The 19,275-nt window shown below is 38.5% G+C and overlaps 1 protein-coding gene across 9 annotated transcripts in view; it reads right to left on the bottom strand.

Annotated features, from left to right (window-relative positions):
* CCDC146 (coiled-coil domain containing 146) overlaps window positions 1–19,275 on the bottom strand; it is a 314,795-nt gene that overhangs the window by 49,301 nt on the left and 246,219 nt on the right. For 8 of the 9 annotated variants that reach the window (XM_058297955.2, XM_058297965.2, XM_058297962.2 and 5 more), the window contains one exon: window positions 12,522–12,731. The exons of the other annotated variant lie outside the window; for it this stretch is intronic. In XM_058297955.2, the coding sequence (XP_058153938.1) occupies window positions 12,522–12,731 (210 nt within the window). The remainder of the gene's footprint in view (window positions 1–12,521; window positions 12,732–19,275) is intronic. 9 annotated transcript variants of the gene reach the window in all.

The following is a 19,275-nucleotide window of genomic DNA, read 5'->3' on the forward strand; positions in this document are numbered from 1 at the left end:
TTACATTAACCATTTTTTAATAGTTTTATATATGTTATATTTTGTTTTTATTTCTTTTTATCCTTTTAGTTTCTTATACTAATAATCTTCTTTACTACACTCTCTTCCAAGCCCCCCTCTCCTGTTTTTTCCTTTCAACCTGCAGGATTCCCTTTAGTATTTCTTGAAGTGATGGACAAAATTTCTGTTTATCTGTGGATATTTTCAACTCTCCCTCATTTTTTTTTCAATATTTATTTTTTATTTATTTCTCTCCCCTTCCCCCCTCCCTGCAGTTGTCTGCTCTCTGTGTCCATTCACTGTGTGTTCTTCTGTGACCACTTCTATCCTTATCAGCGGCACGGGAATCTGTGTTTCTTTTGTTGCGTCATCTTGTTGTGTCAGCTCTCTGTGTGTGCAGCGCTATTCCTGGGCAGGCTGCACTTTCTTTCACGCTGGGTGGCTCTCCCCATGGGGCACACTCCTTGCGTGTGGGGCTCCCCTATGTGGGGGACACCCCTGTGTGGCACAGCACTCCTTGTGTGCATCAGCACTGCGCATGGGCCAGCTCCACACAGGTCAAGGAGGCCCAGGGTTTGAACCGCAGACCTCCCATGTGGTAGGCAGATGCCCTATCCATTGGGCCAAGTCCATTTTCCTCTCCCTAATTTTCGAATGTCAGCTTTGCTGGATAGAGAATTCCTGGCTGGCAGTTTTTTTTCTTTCATCACCTTAACTGTGTCATACCACTGCCTTCTTGCCTCCATGGTTTTAGATGAGAAATCAGCACTTACTCTTATTGAGCTTTCCTTATATGTGATAGATGTGTTTTCTCTTGCTGCTTTCAGAATTCTCTTTGTTTTGTGCATTTGACAATCTGGTAAGTATATGTTTTGGGGTAGGCCTGTTAGGATTTATACTGTTTGGAGTGCATTGTACTTCCTGGACATGTACATTCATGACCCTCATAAGAGTTGGGAAATTTTCAGCCATTATTTCTTCCAACACTCCTTCTTCACCCGTTCATTCCTCTTCCCCCTCTGGGATACCTATAAAGTATATATTTGTGCATTTCATGTTGTCATTCAATCCCCTGAGTCCCTGCTGATTTAAAATTTTTAAAAAATCTTTCTGTTTTTCTATCTCTGTGATTTCAGATGTTCTATGTTCCATGCCACTAATTCTTTCCTCTGCCTATACAAATCTGATGTTATGTGCTTCCAGCATATTTTTAATTCCTTGCATTGTGCCCCTTTCCTGTCCATCAGATCTGTTATCTTTTTATATATATGATTTTTCCTGTATGTTCCCCCAGGGTCTTCTAATCTCTTCTTTCACTTCATTAAATTGATTCATGATGTTTGTTTGGATATTCTTGACTAGTTGGTCCACATTCTGTGTCTCCTCCTGCTTTTTAATTTGTTCATTAGACTGGACCATGACTTCTTGTTTCTTAGATGGCTTATAATTTTTGCTGGTGTCTATGCCTCTGTTTATCTTAATGGGCTTATTCAGTTGGTTAGCTCCTATTTTCAGTCTTGAAAATTATTTAATTTTGTGTTATGAGTCCTCTTTGACACTTGGTTCCACTTGTTCTATATCCTTGTAGTTGTCTGCATTCTGCCCCCCCCTCACACCCCAAATATTAAGTCCATAAAAAAGAAAGAAGAAGAGAAAAAAAATGATGGGGGCAACCAGCAAGATGGTGACAGAGTAAGGAGTGACTAGAGTCAGCTCATGCTACAGGGCAGTTAGTAATCACCCAGAGCTATCTAAAGCACCTGTTAGAGGGCTCAAGGAGACCAGAAGAGCATCCTGCAACATCCTTAAAGGAATGAAAGGAGAAGACGGCCCATCTACAGAGAGGATTTGTAAGTAGAGCACTCTATGCCACAGAACCCAGTGCCCATCCTTTACTGGTGGCACAAACCACCTCAGAAACTATTCTGCAGCTGGAATTAGAAGCTCCACTAGCAAAAAATGGGGGAGAAAGAGATGATTGGGCACCAACTTCAGCTACTGATTAGAAAATTCAGCAGGCTAAAGTATAATCTAAGAACAGCTAAAATTTGAACCTGTCCAAATCAGAAAGAGGCTGGTAGCTGCCATCTTAACTCTGTCCCTGACATAAGGGGAAGCGGGGTGGACTGAAAACCACAGTGCTGGTAGGAACCAGCTTCTTTACATCCAGATCAGATTGCAGGTCTAGCATAAGCCCCAGACCACCTCCAGGAGGGAGGAAGCTAGGGGGACCTGTGCCAGCCTCTCTGGGAAAATACAGGCCACGCTGTGGAGGCCAGTGATTATCTTACTCTGGTGGTGCAAGCCACCCTGGGAGATGTTCTGTGAGTGGAATTGGAAGCTCCACTTCCTAAAAAAGAGGGGGGGGGGCAGTTGGCCACAGACTTCAGCTACTGATTAGTAAATTTGGTTAGCTAAAGTGTCACCCTAAGAACAGCTAAAGTTTGTACCTGTCCACATCGAAGAGTCTGGAAGCTACCATTTTGACTCCACCCCCAGCATGAGGGGAAGCTGGGCTGACTGAAAATGACAGTGATGGTAGAGACCAGTTTATTTTACCCAGATTGGACTGTAGCCCTAGCCTAGGCTTCAGTCTCACCTCTAGCAGGGAGGAAGCTGGTCAGCCCTGCACCAGCCTTTCTGGGTAACTGCAGGAACATTTGGCTGGTACATACTGAATAGTCAGAAATCTACTGGGGCAACTGCGGTCGTTTTGTACCCGCACAGCATAGATTGATGCCCACATCTGTAACTCCATCCCTGCCCCAGGTAGGGGAGGAAGGGGCATGAAGCTTCATCAGTCTCTCTGGACAACAACAGTCTAGGCCTGCACAACTTGGATTATTCCACATGGCTGTGGCTCTGTCCCTACTCCTGGCAAAGGAGAAAGTTGGGAGAAGATTCATCGATCCCTGGGGCAATGAGGGCAGTTTGAGACTCCACAACTTCCAGCACCAACTACATTCTTGACTCCTACTACACAACCAGCAAGAGAGAAAGGGCAAGAAAGCCCTAAATTAAAGAGAAACTGCACCCAGAATAAATACTCTAGTAAGCCAAATGCCAAGACATCAACAAAAAGTTACACTCTATACCAAGGAACAAGATAAATCTCCAGATGACATAAAGGAGTTGAGACAACTAATCATAGATGTTCAAACAAATCTTAATAAATCCAATAAGATGGCTCAAGAGATTAAGATTATAAGAAGACATTGCATGAGCTCAAAGAAGAATTTGAAAACATACTTAGAAAAATAGATCTTATGCGAATGAAAGGTGCAATAAATGAAATTAAAAATACAGTGGGATCATATAATAGCAGATTTGAGGAGGCAGAAGAAAGGATTGGTGAGTGTAGCAGTTTGATATAATTGATGAATTCTAAACTATAGTTCATAGTAAGATTTTGACAATATTCTTTCATAATTTGTAATAAAGGTCACACAACAATGCAAGGTGTTGGTGGAGGGTTGATGTATGGGACCCCTGTATGATGTTATGCATGTTTGTTTTGTAAGTTCACAACTTTTACTATACACTTATTGTTTATGTATGTTTATGTATGAGTGATATACTTCAATAAATTTTTTTTAAAAACTGATGGAAACAGAACCATACAAGAGCCAAGAAAAAGTAAATAATAAGAGTGAAAAATCATAAGATAAAAAGGAATAGGAATTTTTTTAGACATGGAAGTTAAAAAAAAATGAAACAGGAAAAAAATAAAACGAAAGACCAGGAAGATGAGATGGGAATAAAGAAAATGAAGGCCAAACAAGAGAAAGTGGAATGAAAGGAAAGAAAAGGAACAGGGCAAAATGAAAGAAAGAAAAGAAATAAAGAAAATAAGGAGGAAAATGAAAAAAGGAAGAAGAAAAAAACACATAAAAACCAGGCCTCCCTTTCAAGCCACTAACAACTGTCTCAGGCTGCCATTACTCACCAGTCAGGAACCCCATGGCCTGCCCTCTGCAGGTAAGTTACCCAGATGCAGATTTTAAAAAATAAAGAATAAAAAGAAGGGGAGTGTGGAAAACAGATGTGACTCAAGTGACTCAGCTCCTGTTTATCATATGGGAGGTCTGGGGTTCAATTCCTAGGGCCTCCTGGTGAAGGCAAGCTGGCCTGAGTGGAGAGCTGGCCCACACAGAGCACTGGCCCACGTGGAGTGCTGACCTGCACCGTGTGCTAGCCACGCAGGGGTATTGGCCCTTGCAAGAGTGGTGGCCCACACTGAGTGCTGGCCTGTGTGGACAGCTGGTGCAGCAAGATGATGCAACCAAAAAGAGACAGAGAGGAGAGACAATAAGAGACTCAGCAGACCAGGGAGCTGAGGTGGCACAAGAAATTGAGCGCCTCTCTCCCACTCTGGAAGGTCCCAGGATCAGTTCCCTGTGCTGCCTAAAGAGAAGACAAGCAGACAGAGGAGTGTCTGCAGAAAGCAGACAACAAGAGCAAAACAATGAGGGGAGAGGAGAAATCAATCAACCAACCAATAAATAAATCAATCTAAAAAAAAAATAGGGGAGCAGATGTGGCTCAAGCAGTTGAGCTCCTGCTTCCCACATGGGAGTTCTTGGGTTCAGTTCCCAGTGTCTCTTTTTTTTTTTTTTTGCCTCTGCCCCGCCCCCCCTCATCATCTGCTCTCTGTGTCCATTCCCTATGTATTATTCTGTGTCTTCTTGCCTTCTTGTCAGCAGCACTGGGAATCTGTATCTCTTTTATTGCATCATCTTGCTGTGTCATCTCTCTGTGGGTGCAGTGCCACTCCTGGGCAGGCTGCGCTTTTTTCGCGTGGGCCGGCTCTCCCTGTAGGGTGCACTCCTTGCGTGTAGGGCTCCCCTACGTGGGGGACACCCTACATGGCACAGCACTCCTTGCATGCATCAGCACTGTGTGTGGGCCAGCTCACCACATGGGCCAGGAGGTTTGAACCCTGGATCTCCTATATGGTAGGCAGATGCTCTATCAGCTGAGCCAAATCCACTTCCCCTGGTGCCTCTTAAAAACAAAGATAAACAAGAAGCAAAGAAACAAAAAACCAACAACTCAGGGGAGCCAATGTGCTTCAGTGATTGAGCACCAGCTTCCCACTCATGAGGTCCCAGGTTCAATCCCTGGCCTCGGTACCTAAAAAAAAAAAAAGAAGAATAAAGAGTAAAAAATAAAATTAGAAAATAAAAAACTTAAAAAAAAGCTCAGTCTACATTCCGTGTCATGACTGCTTGTCCCACAGCTTGCCTTCCCCCAGGAACCAGCAGGGTGTCTGTCAACCCAAGTCAACCCAATGGATCGTGCTCTGGCTCCCTTTTCTTCTGGGCTGGTTGGGCGCCCGACAGCTCACTGGCTGCTTCTCACAGCTCCCCTTTCAGGCCGGTTGGGTGTCTGATAGCTTACTGTTTGCCGTTCCTCGCTCCTCTCTCATCCAGGTTGTTGGGTGCCTGTCAGCCGACCCCCTCATTGACCTAGTCCTCTTTCTCTCAGAGCAGGCGGACGTGACAGTCCCCCTGATGAGCTACCCCCTCCCCTCTCCCTGGAGCTACTTCGGTGCCAGCTGGCATCTCTCCTCCCAGCAACCAACCGAGATCTGGCCCACCCTATCTCCCTCCTCACCCCACCTCTCTCCCCATGAGCTGGCTGGGTGCCGGTCCCCACACCTGTTTTCTCACGGCTCCCCCACCTCAAGAGGCTGCTGGGTACTGGGATGCACCCCTGTCTCCTGGTCTCTCCTCCTCTGGCAGCCGGCTGAGGGCTGGACTTCCAGTCAAATCACTGCTCCCGCTTCGGAGATGGAGGTCCTTGGTGTTCTCAGCAGCAATTTCAGATGGAATGAGACTTTTACTGGGATTTTGGAAGTGGAGACACTGATATATTCTTTTAATGAGTTTTGATATAAAAAGGCACAAAGAAATAAGTGGCAACTGGAGTGAATCATGTACTCTAGGGAGGGTTGCAGACAAGAATGATGCATGACTTTCTCATATCATAGTTCATGTGAATGCTGATAAGAATTATCCATGATATATTTTTCTTATAAGGCCAGAGGCACTTGACACTTCTTCCATTTCGACCTTATTATCATTTGCACATAATAAACATTAAGATTTAGCTGCAGTTTTAAAAAATTGGGTATTTTTATTGTTTCCCACCATTTGTCTGAGTGAATATCAACCAACAAGAAGGCAACAAAGATAGAAATGCCAGAATTTTCTCTGAAATTCAGCCATTGCTTTGCTTTGTTAGATTAACTTAAAAAAAGCATTAGAGAAGAAATAAAAAATATTAGGAAATGTACACAATGAATGGGAGCATACACTTTCTTTTACTTGTTGATGAGAATAATACAAAAAAGAAAATTTATATTTTATTTTGACAGGAAGAAATGGCATGATACTAATGTGAGATACTGAAAATTGTTTCAAATAGATAATATTTCTAAACAAAATAAATAATAATGGGTTGGATATAATTGCATGTTTATTTTCTTCTTCCAATAAACCTCTTTGTAAACTCTGTTTTGTCCACTAGACTTCCTGAAGAAGTCTAAGAGAATACTTTCCTATTTTTCTTGTTATTCTGCATTTAATGGCTAATTATTAAGTGCCAAAGAGGTCATAAGATTTTCCAAACGTGATGAATACAAACTTTAAAATATAGGATTTATCTATAAAAGAAAAGTTGGGGATACATGATGGCCCACTGGTTCCATAAAATAAGTAGACCCACCAGCCAGCCTGTCTGGGAACATGGAGCTATACATGCATGCACATCCAATTTTATTTTTATGAAATTTTCTTTGCCATAATGTAAATTAAAATCAGTGTAAGAAATAGGTCACATTGAATTTCTCTTAGTTGTCAGAACTGCAAGTAGAAGCTGAATTTTTCAGAGCTTTGAATACTTAATGCCTTTGCTTTTTCAGTTCCAGCATATAGAGATATTTTATTTCCCAGTTATTGATCCTCTACCTCAGGCATGCTGCCACCAGAGGGTGGTAGTGTGCTGCCATTGCTTGGTTGTAAAGGCAAACTGAGTATCCCTGAGTTTCAAAATGGTGACACAAAGTTCTCCTCTCCCATAATATATGACTTATCATCTTTCATTTAAACAATATAAAGTTACTCTTTATTTAAATGAAAAAAAAGTCCACTTCTTTAGGATATTTAAACTAACACATTTCTATTAAACTTTTATCTTTTCATTAAGAAACACTGAAATTTTTCTTTCTTTTAAAAGATGATTATTTTTCTGTTTATAAAGAAAAATGCCATTCACAATCCTACTCCTACCACAAGGATCATCATTTTTATTTTCCTCTTGTTTTTAGTAAAATTATATTAAATGAGCATATATGGTTGAATCTACTTTTACGTAACAATTAAAATATTTTCCCAAGTTGCTAAACAGACTCCATAATTAATAATGCAGTAGCTAGATCCAAAAATTTCTATTGGGTGAACGTACTGTAATAAAATATTCCTAAATAATATCTACCATACACTGAACCTATTATATGCCAAGTAATTTACATGTATCATTTCTAAACTTTATAACCTCGCTAAGTAGGAATTATCTTCATTGCACAAATGAAGAAACTGAAGAGTTGTAAATAACTTTCCACAGTCATACTGTCAAGGCTGAACTGGCATACAAACCCAGCTGTATTGGACTCCAGAATGCTTTTCCGTATCAGGCATCCTCTGGAATACATGATAATTTAAGTATTCCACTATTTTTTGGAATTTAGATTGCTTCCAATTTTTCACTTCTATAAATAATCACATAATCAACATCTTTATGCATGGTGTCTTTCCCCTCACTTTGGATTATCATTTTTGGATGGCATTATGGGGTCAAAAATATTTTTGTGTTTCTTGATAATATCTCCTAAACTTTTTGACTGACATTAAAATTTAAACCTGTTTGACACTTTTCAGTTTTCCTGACTAAGGGATGCTTCAGCATCAAAGATCACCTAGTTTCATTTATTTTCTGCATCAAGACAATCCTAACTATCATCAAGGATTTTTGGTTTTAAGCACTGTGGGTGAAAAGACAATGAGGGGAGCCTGCTAAGCTGACATGTACAAGAGGCATTGTTCATATGGGAGTGGAAGCAGGATGAATGGGTGGGAATTGTTAAGAAGGTAGATTTCTGGACCAATACAAGCAATAACCATCTAAGAGACAGACCTGTCCAAAGCTGGAGTGGGCTGCCTTGGGAAGCTGTGAGCTGCCTGTTACTGGAGGTGTTTAAACAGAGAATGAGTGGTCACTGTGATGAGACCCAGGCTTGATGGTGGGTGGTTGGCCTGGATGGTAGGTTACCAAATGTTGGCCAGAGGATGTGGGATTGTCCTTTCATTGGTCTGTGATAAAATGCAATGAAGACAACGTAGTGAGTTTTTTATGAAGTTACATTTATTCAATTTAATGGCCTGTTTGATAGTCTGAGGTTCTTTCTTGTATTAACGGGGGTTAAAATGCTTTTAAGTGAAAGGATGGTGATGGTAAAGGAAATTTTGTTGTGTTTGGAGAGTTTTATTATTTAATTGATAGCTGACGACCCAATGTCAGTCCTTCTCCTTCTCTAGGCCCCCGCCCTAATAACTTACAACTCCCAAATTGCGAACTATAGTCCACGAATCTATGCCAGCTTCAGAGCTAATTGAAAGGAATTTCTTTTATTTTCTTATTGCATATCCTTTAGCTAAATAGAGTTCTTAAAGACATTTTACCTTAAATATTTCTTATTGAAGCTCTTACTATAGCTATTTAAACTGAATGTGGAAGAGGAAGCAAACTGCCTTATTATAGTCCACATTATCATTTTCTATATGAAGGTATAATAGTCAGCCAAAAGGGTTCTGATGCCAAATCCCAGAAAAGTGTTGGTTTTTATAAAGGGTATTTATTTGGGGTAGGAAATTACAGATACCAGGCCATTAAGCAGAAGCTACATCCCTCACCAAAGTTTATTTCCACGTATTGGAGCAAGTTGGCTGCTGACGGCTGCAAGGGTTCAGGCTTCCTGGGTTCTTCCCTTCCAGGGTCCTGCTTCTCTCTGGGTTCAAGGTTCCTTTCTTTCCAGGGTTTGCTTCTTCCTGGGGCTGGCTTCTCTTTCCTCTGTGAACTTACTTCCCAGGGCTCCAGCATCAAACTCCAATAGCAATACTCCAACATCAAAAACCCTCCACTCTGTCCTTTGCCATGCCTTTTATCTATGAGTTCCCACCCACCAAGGGTGGAGACTCAACACTCTAATCATAGCTCAGTCATGCCCAGATTACAGATCAGATTACAAACATAATCTAATATCTAATTTTGGAATTCATAACCGTATCAAACTGCTACAGAAGGTACAGTACATAAAAATGAATAATAAATTTTAAAACAAATTATGGGCATCTGTGATTTTTTTTGCAAAGAGGTCCAAATCAATTACAAGTTTCTGTGGGCCGGGCTGAGATGTCAGTGTTCTTAAAGCTTCCCAGGTGATTCTTACATGGAGTCAAGGCTGAGAACCACCATTGGGGCTAGCAGTTCTGAAACTAACATGAATCAGAATAAAGTAGGGAACGTACAAAAAATTTCAAATGATGCTTTGGGTAGGGGACCTTGGGAAGAAATTGGAATCATTAGTTTCAGGGTTGGGTCTGGCTTTCTAACAAGGATCTCAGGTGCTACCCTTTACCTGAAGACTACACTGTGAGAAACTTATTCTAAGCTGATTCTGCTAAGATATTGATTGGCACAAGGAGTACAGAAAACAATTAAAAAAATTTTTTTTAAATGTTTGGAGGGTAGAATTTGTTCCAGCTGTAGATTCTTCCTTAATCCTAATCCTGTCTGTCTGCATGCCCTTCTAACTTTCTGGATTTCCAGGTGCCAGTGCTGAAATAATCCCTGTATTCCTTTCTTACTAGATCTGCTTCTCTGGTTCCAACTTCGCTGTCATTACTGGACCAAGAGAGGAAAACAAATATTAAGCCCCAGGGTGAGAAATAACAGGGGCTGCTGAAACCAGCTATGGAAGAGTAAATATCACTAAGGTCAGGATCACAGCAGGACAGGTCTGCACGTATGAGGCACGAGTGTCACGGCTCTCACTTCCTCACCCACACAGACAGCTCCAACTAGCTATACCCTTGTTTCCCCAGCGGAACCAGACTTTGTCAAAATGCGCCAGATTTAGCATGTGACAATATGTACTTGCCATCCAGATTTTAGGGACAATTAGCAAGCAGAGAAGCTTAAAATTCTGTGTATAAAAGTGATAAAGTCAAGGCAAGGAAAAGAACCAAAGAGAATACTGGGAAACCTTTTCAAAGAAAGTTTTTAGAATGATAATTATTTCTACTGTTTCATAAATAAGTTTTCAACAATATTTAATTACTTTATTATTTATTTATAATATATTTACTTAATTTGTTTAAATAGGCTATATATTCTTTCCCGAACTGCATATTTATTAAGAGGTCATCAATGGGTATTAATCCGAAAATTGAAACTGTAGTAACATAGATTTAATTATTAACCAACCACATAATTATACTTACCTTTAGCATTTATCAGAGTTTATATTATTTGAAAATATGAGCAATATCATCTAAATTGTTGAATAAGAACCTTTCTCTAGAGTCTTACATAGTTCATAGGAGTTGCCAATGATTCAGAAGCTCCTAAGATGTTTTGTATGGGGTGCTGTTAGTTATTTGGGCTTCTATTATTGAGACTTTGAATAAAATGAGAGTTTGTTGTGCTGGTCTGACAAATATCATCTGTATATTTGGATGAATAGTTTTCTCTCATTGGCTTAGTTTATTTTTATGTGAGGATGGAAATATCTACTTTTTTCCTGGGCAGTGTTGAAGTGAATTTGTTTCTGTACCATGCAAATACTAAATATTTCATTGTTAAACAAATGAAATACACAGCCTGTAAGTCTTTTTATGAAAATTAACTTGTTAATCTTTGAGTTGCTAATATTTGAGAATGCAAGGGCATCTGCTCAAGCTAAAGTATGACATGCTACAAATTAAAAAAAAAATACATACTAAACGTTTCTATAAGTGTGCATTTTGAAGGTTCTTGTTTATTGTATGTCACTAGGCATTTCCCCTCCTTATTCCAAGTAACTCTGAACAAACTGGCTGTCTTTACCTAAAAGGCAAGAGTTCTGTTTTACTTTTTCATTTTTTTCCTTCTTGGCAGGACTACTTGGAAATTTTAAACAATTTAAATATCATCTGACTTATGTTCCTCTTACCCTTTCATGGAAATGTCAAGCATTCATATTTTCAATACTAATGAACAACCACCAATTGTTTTAATTTCATTATTTTCTCAACTGAAAGAGTGCTTACAGAGCACAGAAATAGCTAGGCTTTCTTTTTATAGATCTCACTGGTGACCCTGAAACAACTTTAGATTGAAAGACAAAAAGAGCTCAGATTTTTATCCTCTGAATATAATTCTCCTGATTAAGCCGGGCTTTTTCACGGCCCAGTTGAATAAATAGCCCCAAATGGGATTCCAAACCCAAGGATTACAAAGTCCTTGGGAGGTCACTCAAGTCACTCTCTTATCTCTGGGCAGGACTGAATTGTATTTGCACAGTCAGAAATCTGTCTACTTGTAAAAATAGCAGGAGAAAGTTCTTCTGTACCTTAAATGGTAACACATTCTATGACAGATGGTTTGGCTTTCTCTCTTGTACCCACGCATTGTGCACAGCAGGCTACAACACAACATGAATTGCGATCATTTTGAAATTTAATCGAAATAGCGTAATTTACTGAAAAAACTCTTCCACTGACTTGCTAATGTTAGAGGGGATTTGGAAATAACTTTTTCCCTTTTAGCAATAAATCTCTGCTTTGCTTCACTCAATGACGCTCTCCAGACTTGGATAAGTAAACATGTCTTCCAGAAGGATATAACCTTCTGCCTTGATCCTAAGGAATAGTTTAGTAATAGGAAAATAAGGTTGACTATGCTGTCCCTATTCCTATATTAGAAAAATAGAGTGAGGCAGATGTGACGTTCAGCTCATGTCGTCTTGTTTGGAAAGTATATTCATGCTTGTGGGGAGAAACACTCCCCATGGACACACATGATCTGGTATTGCAAAGGAGGAGGATATGTGGCTACAGTCCTGGCTAGGAGAGGACCACAGTGTGTGCCAAGTCCTTGTTTTCTGGAATGTGTTCTTTGGCGTGATCCCAAGGCTTATGACTTTCCTGACACATAGAAAACACAGCAGTCATCCCCATTTCCTGACAGTGTCTCCCTGCCACCTGAGCTTTATTTTAGAAGGTGTTGTATAACCTCCTTGCTCAGGGACTGCCTGTTCTAGGGAACCAAAGAAAGAACCAAGCTTATAATAATCATGTTAACATAGCTATCTCATACACATTGTACCTAAAATTACTTCCTAAGTTAGTCTAATTTTATTCATGTGGAAACAGCTTTGCTCGTACCTGTCTTCAGTATGCTTGAGAGGATTGTGTACTCACCTATTTAATCGGTACTGATTATGGAACTCTCTTTCCTTCACTGCATTATATTCATTTTGATACTTGAGAAGCTGCTCTCTCATTTTGGAGACCTCTGTGTTGAATGCCTCTGGAAAATTATCAGCTTGCTGCAGGTGAAACTGCTGTTGTTCTATTTGCTCAGTGAAACGTTTGGCATCCTCTAGCATTTGGACCTCTGACTCTTGTGTGCTGGGTTACAAAAAACAGAGATTCACATAGTGAGATACTTATACTGGCTCCTGTGGAGGCCTAGTGAGGAAGGCAGGGAGCGTGTCCACATTACTCTCTGTTCTTCCACTCCTGGGTTCAATTCAATTCACAGAATAACCTTGTGCCCCACTACCATGCTCAGTACTTGAGGCAAATAAGCCTCAGCCTGTGGCTTCTAGGAGCTCGTGGTCTAACAGAGCTGGAATATCGGGTGACCAGTGCTTCCACTAGTGTCGCGTTAAGACATTGGGAGATGACAGAGAAGAGGTTAAATCTGAAACAAAAGATCAAGACTTCCAGTAGGGAGAGATAAGGGGAAAGCAGGGTCCCTCCTTTGATCTGCCTCAACAACTTGGCTCTTCTCTGATTCTCGAATTCTCCTGACCTGACTGTAGGAAAATCTTTTCCTTCCTTAGTGACCTAATAAAAGACAGACTTTTTTCCCCCTAATGCACTTCACTAGGAGCTAGGATGGAAAAGACAAAACCTACAAAGGTTTCTGCTCCTAACTTCAATGTCTGGCTGAAGTTGGATTTGAATGTCACAGTAGAAGGGGTTCCTAGACCCCCAATTATATTCTATGCTTTGGTCCTATTTGGGGAAAGGAGCTAAACATTTGGTTAGAGGAAGATTTGAACTGGATTTGATGGAATCTCTAGAATCTTCTAGAACCCACTCGCCTAGTGTACAAGTTAGCCTCCCCACCCCTATCCCACCGCCTATCTGTTACAGTTACTATGATTCATCATTCTCAGAAACCCAACAACCACAAGTGAGCTACATCTAGTCAGCAACAAACTTCATACCATTTCCTGTTTTAAAACCATCACCCACTCCCCCCAACCCCTCTCTTTTTTGTTAAAAGTAGTTTGTGCTGCTAGATCAGGGCTTAAACATTGACTTCTCAAACATTATATTTTGAAGTAATTTCAAACTTACAGAACAGTTGCAAAAAAATGTAAAACCCATGCAAGGAACTCCAAAATGCCACACCCCAGATACCTAGATTGACCAATTTTAACATTTGCCACTTTTGTTCTATCATTCTATCTCTCTATCTCTATCTACCAATTTTCTAAATATTTGAGAGTAGTTGTATATATTGTTGTATATATCATGTTCCTTGAACATATAATGCTTCCATGTACATTTCCTGAGAACAAGGATATTCACTTATATAACTACCTGCAGTAGAATTATCTAGCTCAAGAACTTTACCATTGCTATAAAGCTTTCAGTCTATATTTCAATTCTTTTAAGTGTTGCAATAATGTCTTTTAGGGCCTTTTCTCCTCCATTATTAGATCCAGTCCTGGATCATGTGTTCCACTTAATTGTCACTGTCTCTTTAGTTGCTCTTTTTAAAAATTTTTTTAATAAATTGTGGAAATATAAACTCTCCCATCTCAACCACTCCCAAGCACACCATGCTATGGTATTATGGCATTAATCATATTCACAATGCTGTGCTATCCTCATCACTATCCATTGCCAGAACTCTCCATTACCCCACACAGAAACCCTATACCCATTAAGCATTATACATTAACTTCCCTTTCGCCTTCCCTCCTGTCCCTGGTAACTTTATTCTACTTCATGTCTCTATGAATCATACAGTATCTGTCCCTTGATATCCAACATTCCATTCAGATGATGCCTTCAAGGTTCATCCATGTAGCAGCACATATCAGGACTTCATTCTCTTTAAGACTGAGTAATATTCCATTGTATATATATTCACTGCATTTTATTTATCTATTTATCTACCGATGGACATATGGGCTGCTTTTACCTCTAGGTTATTGTCAATAATGCTATTATGAACACTGATGTTCAAATATCTGTCTAAGTCCCCGCTTTCAGTTCTTCTGGATATATGCCTAGAAGTGAGATTGCAGGGTCGTATGGCAGTTCAGTGTTTAACTTTCTGAGGAACTGCCAAACTGTTTTCCAAGAAGCTGCACAAGTTTACATTCCTACTGATAATGTTTGAGGGTTCCTATTTCTCTGCCATCCTCACCAGAACTTATTATTTTCCATTTTAGAAATCATAGACATTCTAGTGGGTGTGAAGTGGTATCTCATAGTAGTTTGGGTTTGAATTTCCCTAATAGTTAATGAGGTTTAGCATCTTTTCACATGCTTATAGGCTATTTGTATACTTTCTTTGGAGAAATGTTTATTCAAGTCTTTGCTAATCTTTTAACTGGGTTGTCTTTACATTGTTGAGTTGTAGGAGTTCTTTATTTATTCTGGATATTACACACTTATCAGACATACGGTTTCCAAATATTTTCTCCTATTCTGCTGGTTGTCTTTTCACTTTCTTGATAATGTCCTTAGATGCACAAAAATACAGTTTAGTATTTTTACTCTTTTTGCTTGTGCTTTCAATGTACAAGGTCCTGCATTATTTCCTTTGTTTTCCTCTAAGAGTTTTATAGTTTTAGCCTTTATATTTAGGTCTTTGACCCATTTTGAGATGCTTTTTGTGTACAGTGTGAGGCAAGGGTGCATTTTCATTCTTTTGCATATGTTTTCTCAGCACCATTTGTTGAAGAGACTCTTCTTCCCCATTGAGGGGACTTGACTACCTTGTAAAAATTCAATTGACCATAGATGTGGGGGGTTATTTCTGAACTCTCAGTTCTATTCTGTTGGTCTGTAAATACCTGTGCCAGTACCACACTTTTGATTATTGTAGCTTTGTAATCAGTTTTGACATTGGAAAGTGTGATCCTCCAACTTCATTCTTCTCTTGCTGGATGGTTTTGGCTATTCTGTATCTTTTGTCCTAAATGAATTTGATGATTAGTTTTTCTATTTCCTTGAAGAAGGCTGTTGGAATTTGATTGGGACTGTGTTAAATCTGTAAATTACTTTGGTTAGTATTGACATCTTAATGGCATTAAGTCTTCCAATCCATGAGCATGGAATATCTTTTCATTTGTTTAGGTCTTTAATTTATTTCAATAATGTTTTGTAGTTTTCTGAATACAAGTCCTTTATGTCTTTGGTTAAATTTATTCCCAGATACTTAACTCTTTTAGTTGCTAATGTAAATGGAATTATTTATTAATTCCATTTTCAGATTTTTCATTGTTGACGTATAGAAACACTAGTGATTTTTTTGTGTTGATCTTGTATCTCACTACTTTGATGAATTTATTAGTTTTAGTAACTTTTTTGTGACTTCTTGTGGATTACATATATATGGGATCATGACATCTGTGAATAGGGGTAGTTTTACTTCTTTCTTTCCAATTTGGATGCATTTTATTTCTTTTTCTTACCTAATTGCTCTGGCTAGAATGTCCAGAACAATGTTGAATAGCAGTGGTGATAGCAGGCATCCCTGGCTTCTTTTTCTGATCCTAGGGGAACTGATTTCAGTCTTTTACCCTTGAGTATGAAGTTACCTGTGGTTTTTAATATATGCCCTTTATCATGTTGAAAAAGTTCCCCTCTATACCTACGTTGCTATGTTTAACAAGAAATGGTGTTGAATTGTGTCAAATGCCTTTGCTTTTCAATTGAGATGATCATGTGCTTTTCTACTTTCATTCTATTAATGAGATGTGTTGACTGATTTCTGATACTGAACCACCCTTGCATTCCTGGGATAAATCCCACTTGATCAAGTTGTAAAATCCTTCTGATGTGCTGATGGATTTGGTGCACTATCATTTTGTTGAGGTTTTTGCATACATTCATGAGGAATATTGGCCTGAAATTTTCTTTTCTTGCAATATCTTTGTGTGGTTTTGATGGTAGTTTGATGCTGACCTCATAGAATGAATAGGAAGTCTTCCCTCCCCTTCAATTTTTTTGGAAGAGTTTGAGAAGGACTGGTATTAATTGTTCTTTGAATGATGAAATTCACCAGTGAAACCAGCTTGATCTGAGATTTTCTTTCTTGGGAGCTTTTCAATTACTGATTCAATCTCTTTCCATGTTATTGGTCTTCTATCTCTTCTAGAGTCAGTGTAGATAACATGCATGTTTCTAGGAATTTGTCCATTTCATCTAGGTTATCTAACTTGTTGTTGTACTCAGTTCATAATATCTTACAATTTTTATTTCTGTGGGGTCAGTAGTAATATTCTTCCTGTCATTTCCTATTATGTTATTTATATCCTTGCTCTTTTTATCTTTGTCAGTTTAGCTAACGGCCTTGTCAATATTTTTGGAGGTTACCAGGGCTGGGGATTGAACCTGGGATCTCAGATATGGGAAGCCAGCATTCAACTACTGAGCTACACCGACTCCTTTATTGATCTTTTCAAAGAACTAACTTCTTGCTTCATGTTTAGTTTGCTCTCTTTTTTTAAATCAATCTTCCAGCTGTAAGGGTTGGTCTCTGATTTGAGATCTTTCTTCTTTTTTAATGTAAGCATTTAGGACTATAAATTTTCCTCCAAACACTGCCTTTTATGCATCCCATAAGTTTTGGTAAGTAGTTTTTGTTTTCATTTGCCTCAAAATATTTCTTAATTTCCATTGTGATTTCTTCTTTTTCCTTTTCACTGTTAAGAGTATGTTAATTTTCACATCTTTCTGAATTTTTGAGTTCTTCCTTTGTTATTGATTTCCAGTGCCATTCCATTATGGATGGAGAGAATACACTGCATTATTTAATATTTTTGAATATATTGAGACTTGTTTTGTGACCTAATTTGTGGTCTGTCCTGGAAGATGATCCATTTGCTCTAGAGAAGAATGTGTATTTTGCTACCATTGGGTGGAGTGCTCTATAAATATGTTAGGTCGAGTTGGTTTATAGATCATTTATGTCTTTTATTTCCTTATTAATCTTCTGTCTAGATGTTCTACTCATTACTGGCAATGGTGTATTGTATTGAAGTCTCCTACTATTAATATAGAACCATCTGTTTCTAGCTTGACATCTGTCAATATTTTCTTCATATATTTTGGAGCTCTACCACTAGGTACATATATATTTATAATTGTTATGTTTTATTGTTGAATCGGTCCCTTTATTAGTGATCTCCTTGTCTCTTCTAACACTTTTTTTCTTTATTAGAGAATTCTAGAGAAAAATTGTGCATAAACTACAGGACTTCCATACCACTCCACCACCAACACCTTGCATTGAGGTGGAATGTTTGTTAAAATTGATGATAGCACATTAAAAAAAAATGTGCTACTAATTAAAGTTCATGGTTTAAATTAGGGTTCACTGTGTAGTGTAGTTCCATGGATTTTAAAAATATATTTTTCTTGCCATATACACAATCTAACATTTCCCATTTAAATCATATTCAAATATATATTTCAGTGCTATTAATCATGATCACAATGTTGTGTACCATCCCCATCATACATTACCAAAACATTTCCATCATTCCATATAGGAACCCTGCACACATTCTAAGCCTTAACTTCCCATTCCCTATTTCCACCCCATCCCCTGGTAAGCTATACTCTAGATTCTGATTCTATGAATTTGCTTGTTCTATTTGTTTCATATCATTAAGCTCATATAATATTTGTCCTTTTGTGCCTGGTTTCTTTCACTCAATATGAAGTCAACAAGGCTCATCCATGTTGTTGCATGCATCAGGAATTCATTCCTTTTTTATGGGTGAATAATATTCCATTTTATGTATATACTACATTTTATTTATCCATTCATCAGTTGGTAGACACTTGGGTTGCTTCCATCTTTTGGCAATTGTGAATAATGCTGCTATGAACATCATTGTGCAAATATCTGTTTGAGTCCCTGCTTTCAATTCTTTTGGGTAGATACCTAGTTGTGGCTGGGTCATATGGTAGTTCAATACTTAGATTTCTGGGGAATTTCCAAACTGTCTTCCACAGTGGCTGCATCATTTTACATTGCTAGCAGCAATAATGAGTGTTCCTATTTCTCTGCATTCTCTCTTACACTTCTTGCTTTCTGTTTTTTAATAGCAGCCATTATAATGGGTGTGAAATGGTATCTCATAGTGGTTTTGATTTGCTTTTCCCTGATGGCTGATGATGTTGAGCATCTTTTCATGCACTTTCTGCCCATTTGTATATCTTCTTTGTTTTATTTTTTTTTATTAAAATTTTTTTTTTGTATATCTTCTTTGAAGAGATGTCTGTCTGTTCAAGTATTTTGCCTATTCTTTAATTGGCTTGTTTGACTATTTGTTGTTAAGTTAAAGGATTTCTTTATATATTCTGCATATTAAGCTTTTATTGGATATGTTGCTTCCATATATGTTCTCCCATTGTGTGGGTTGTCATTTTAGTTTCATGATAAAATCCTTTGAGGAAGAAAGTTTTTAATTTTGGTCCTATTTATCTATTTTTTCTTTTGTTGCTTGTACCATGCTGTTTTGATTAATGTGGATTTGTAATAAGTTTCAAGATTGCAAAGTGTGTTCTCCAAACTTCAGCTATTCAGGGCCTTTTTACCATCTCATATAAATTTGATGATTGGATTTTCCATTTCAGCAAAGAAGATTTTTGGAATTTTGAGTGGGATTGCATTGAATCCATAAATTATTTT

The sequence above is a fragment of the Dasypus novemcinctus genome, chromosome 5, assembly GCF_030445035.2.
Source record: "Dasypus novemcinctus isolate mDasNov1 chromosome 5, mDasNov1.1.hap2, whole genome shotgun sequence".
Classification (NCBI taxonomy): Eukaryota; Metazoa; Chordata; class Mammalia; order Cingulata; family Dasypodidae; genus Dasypus; species Dasypus novemcinctus.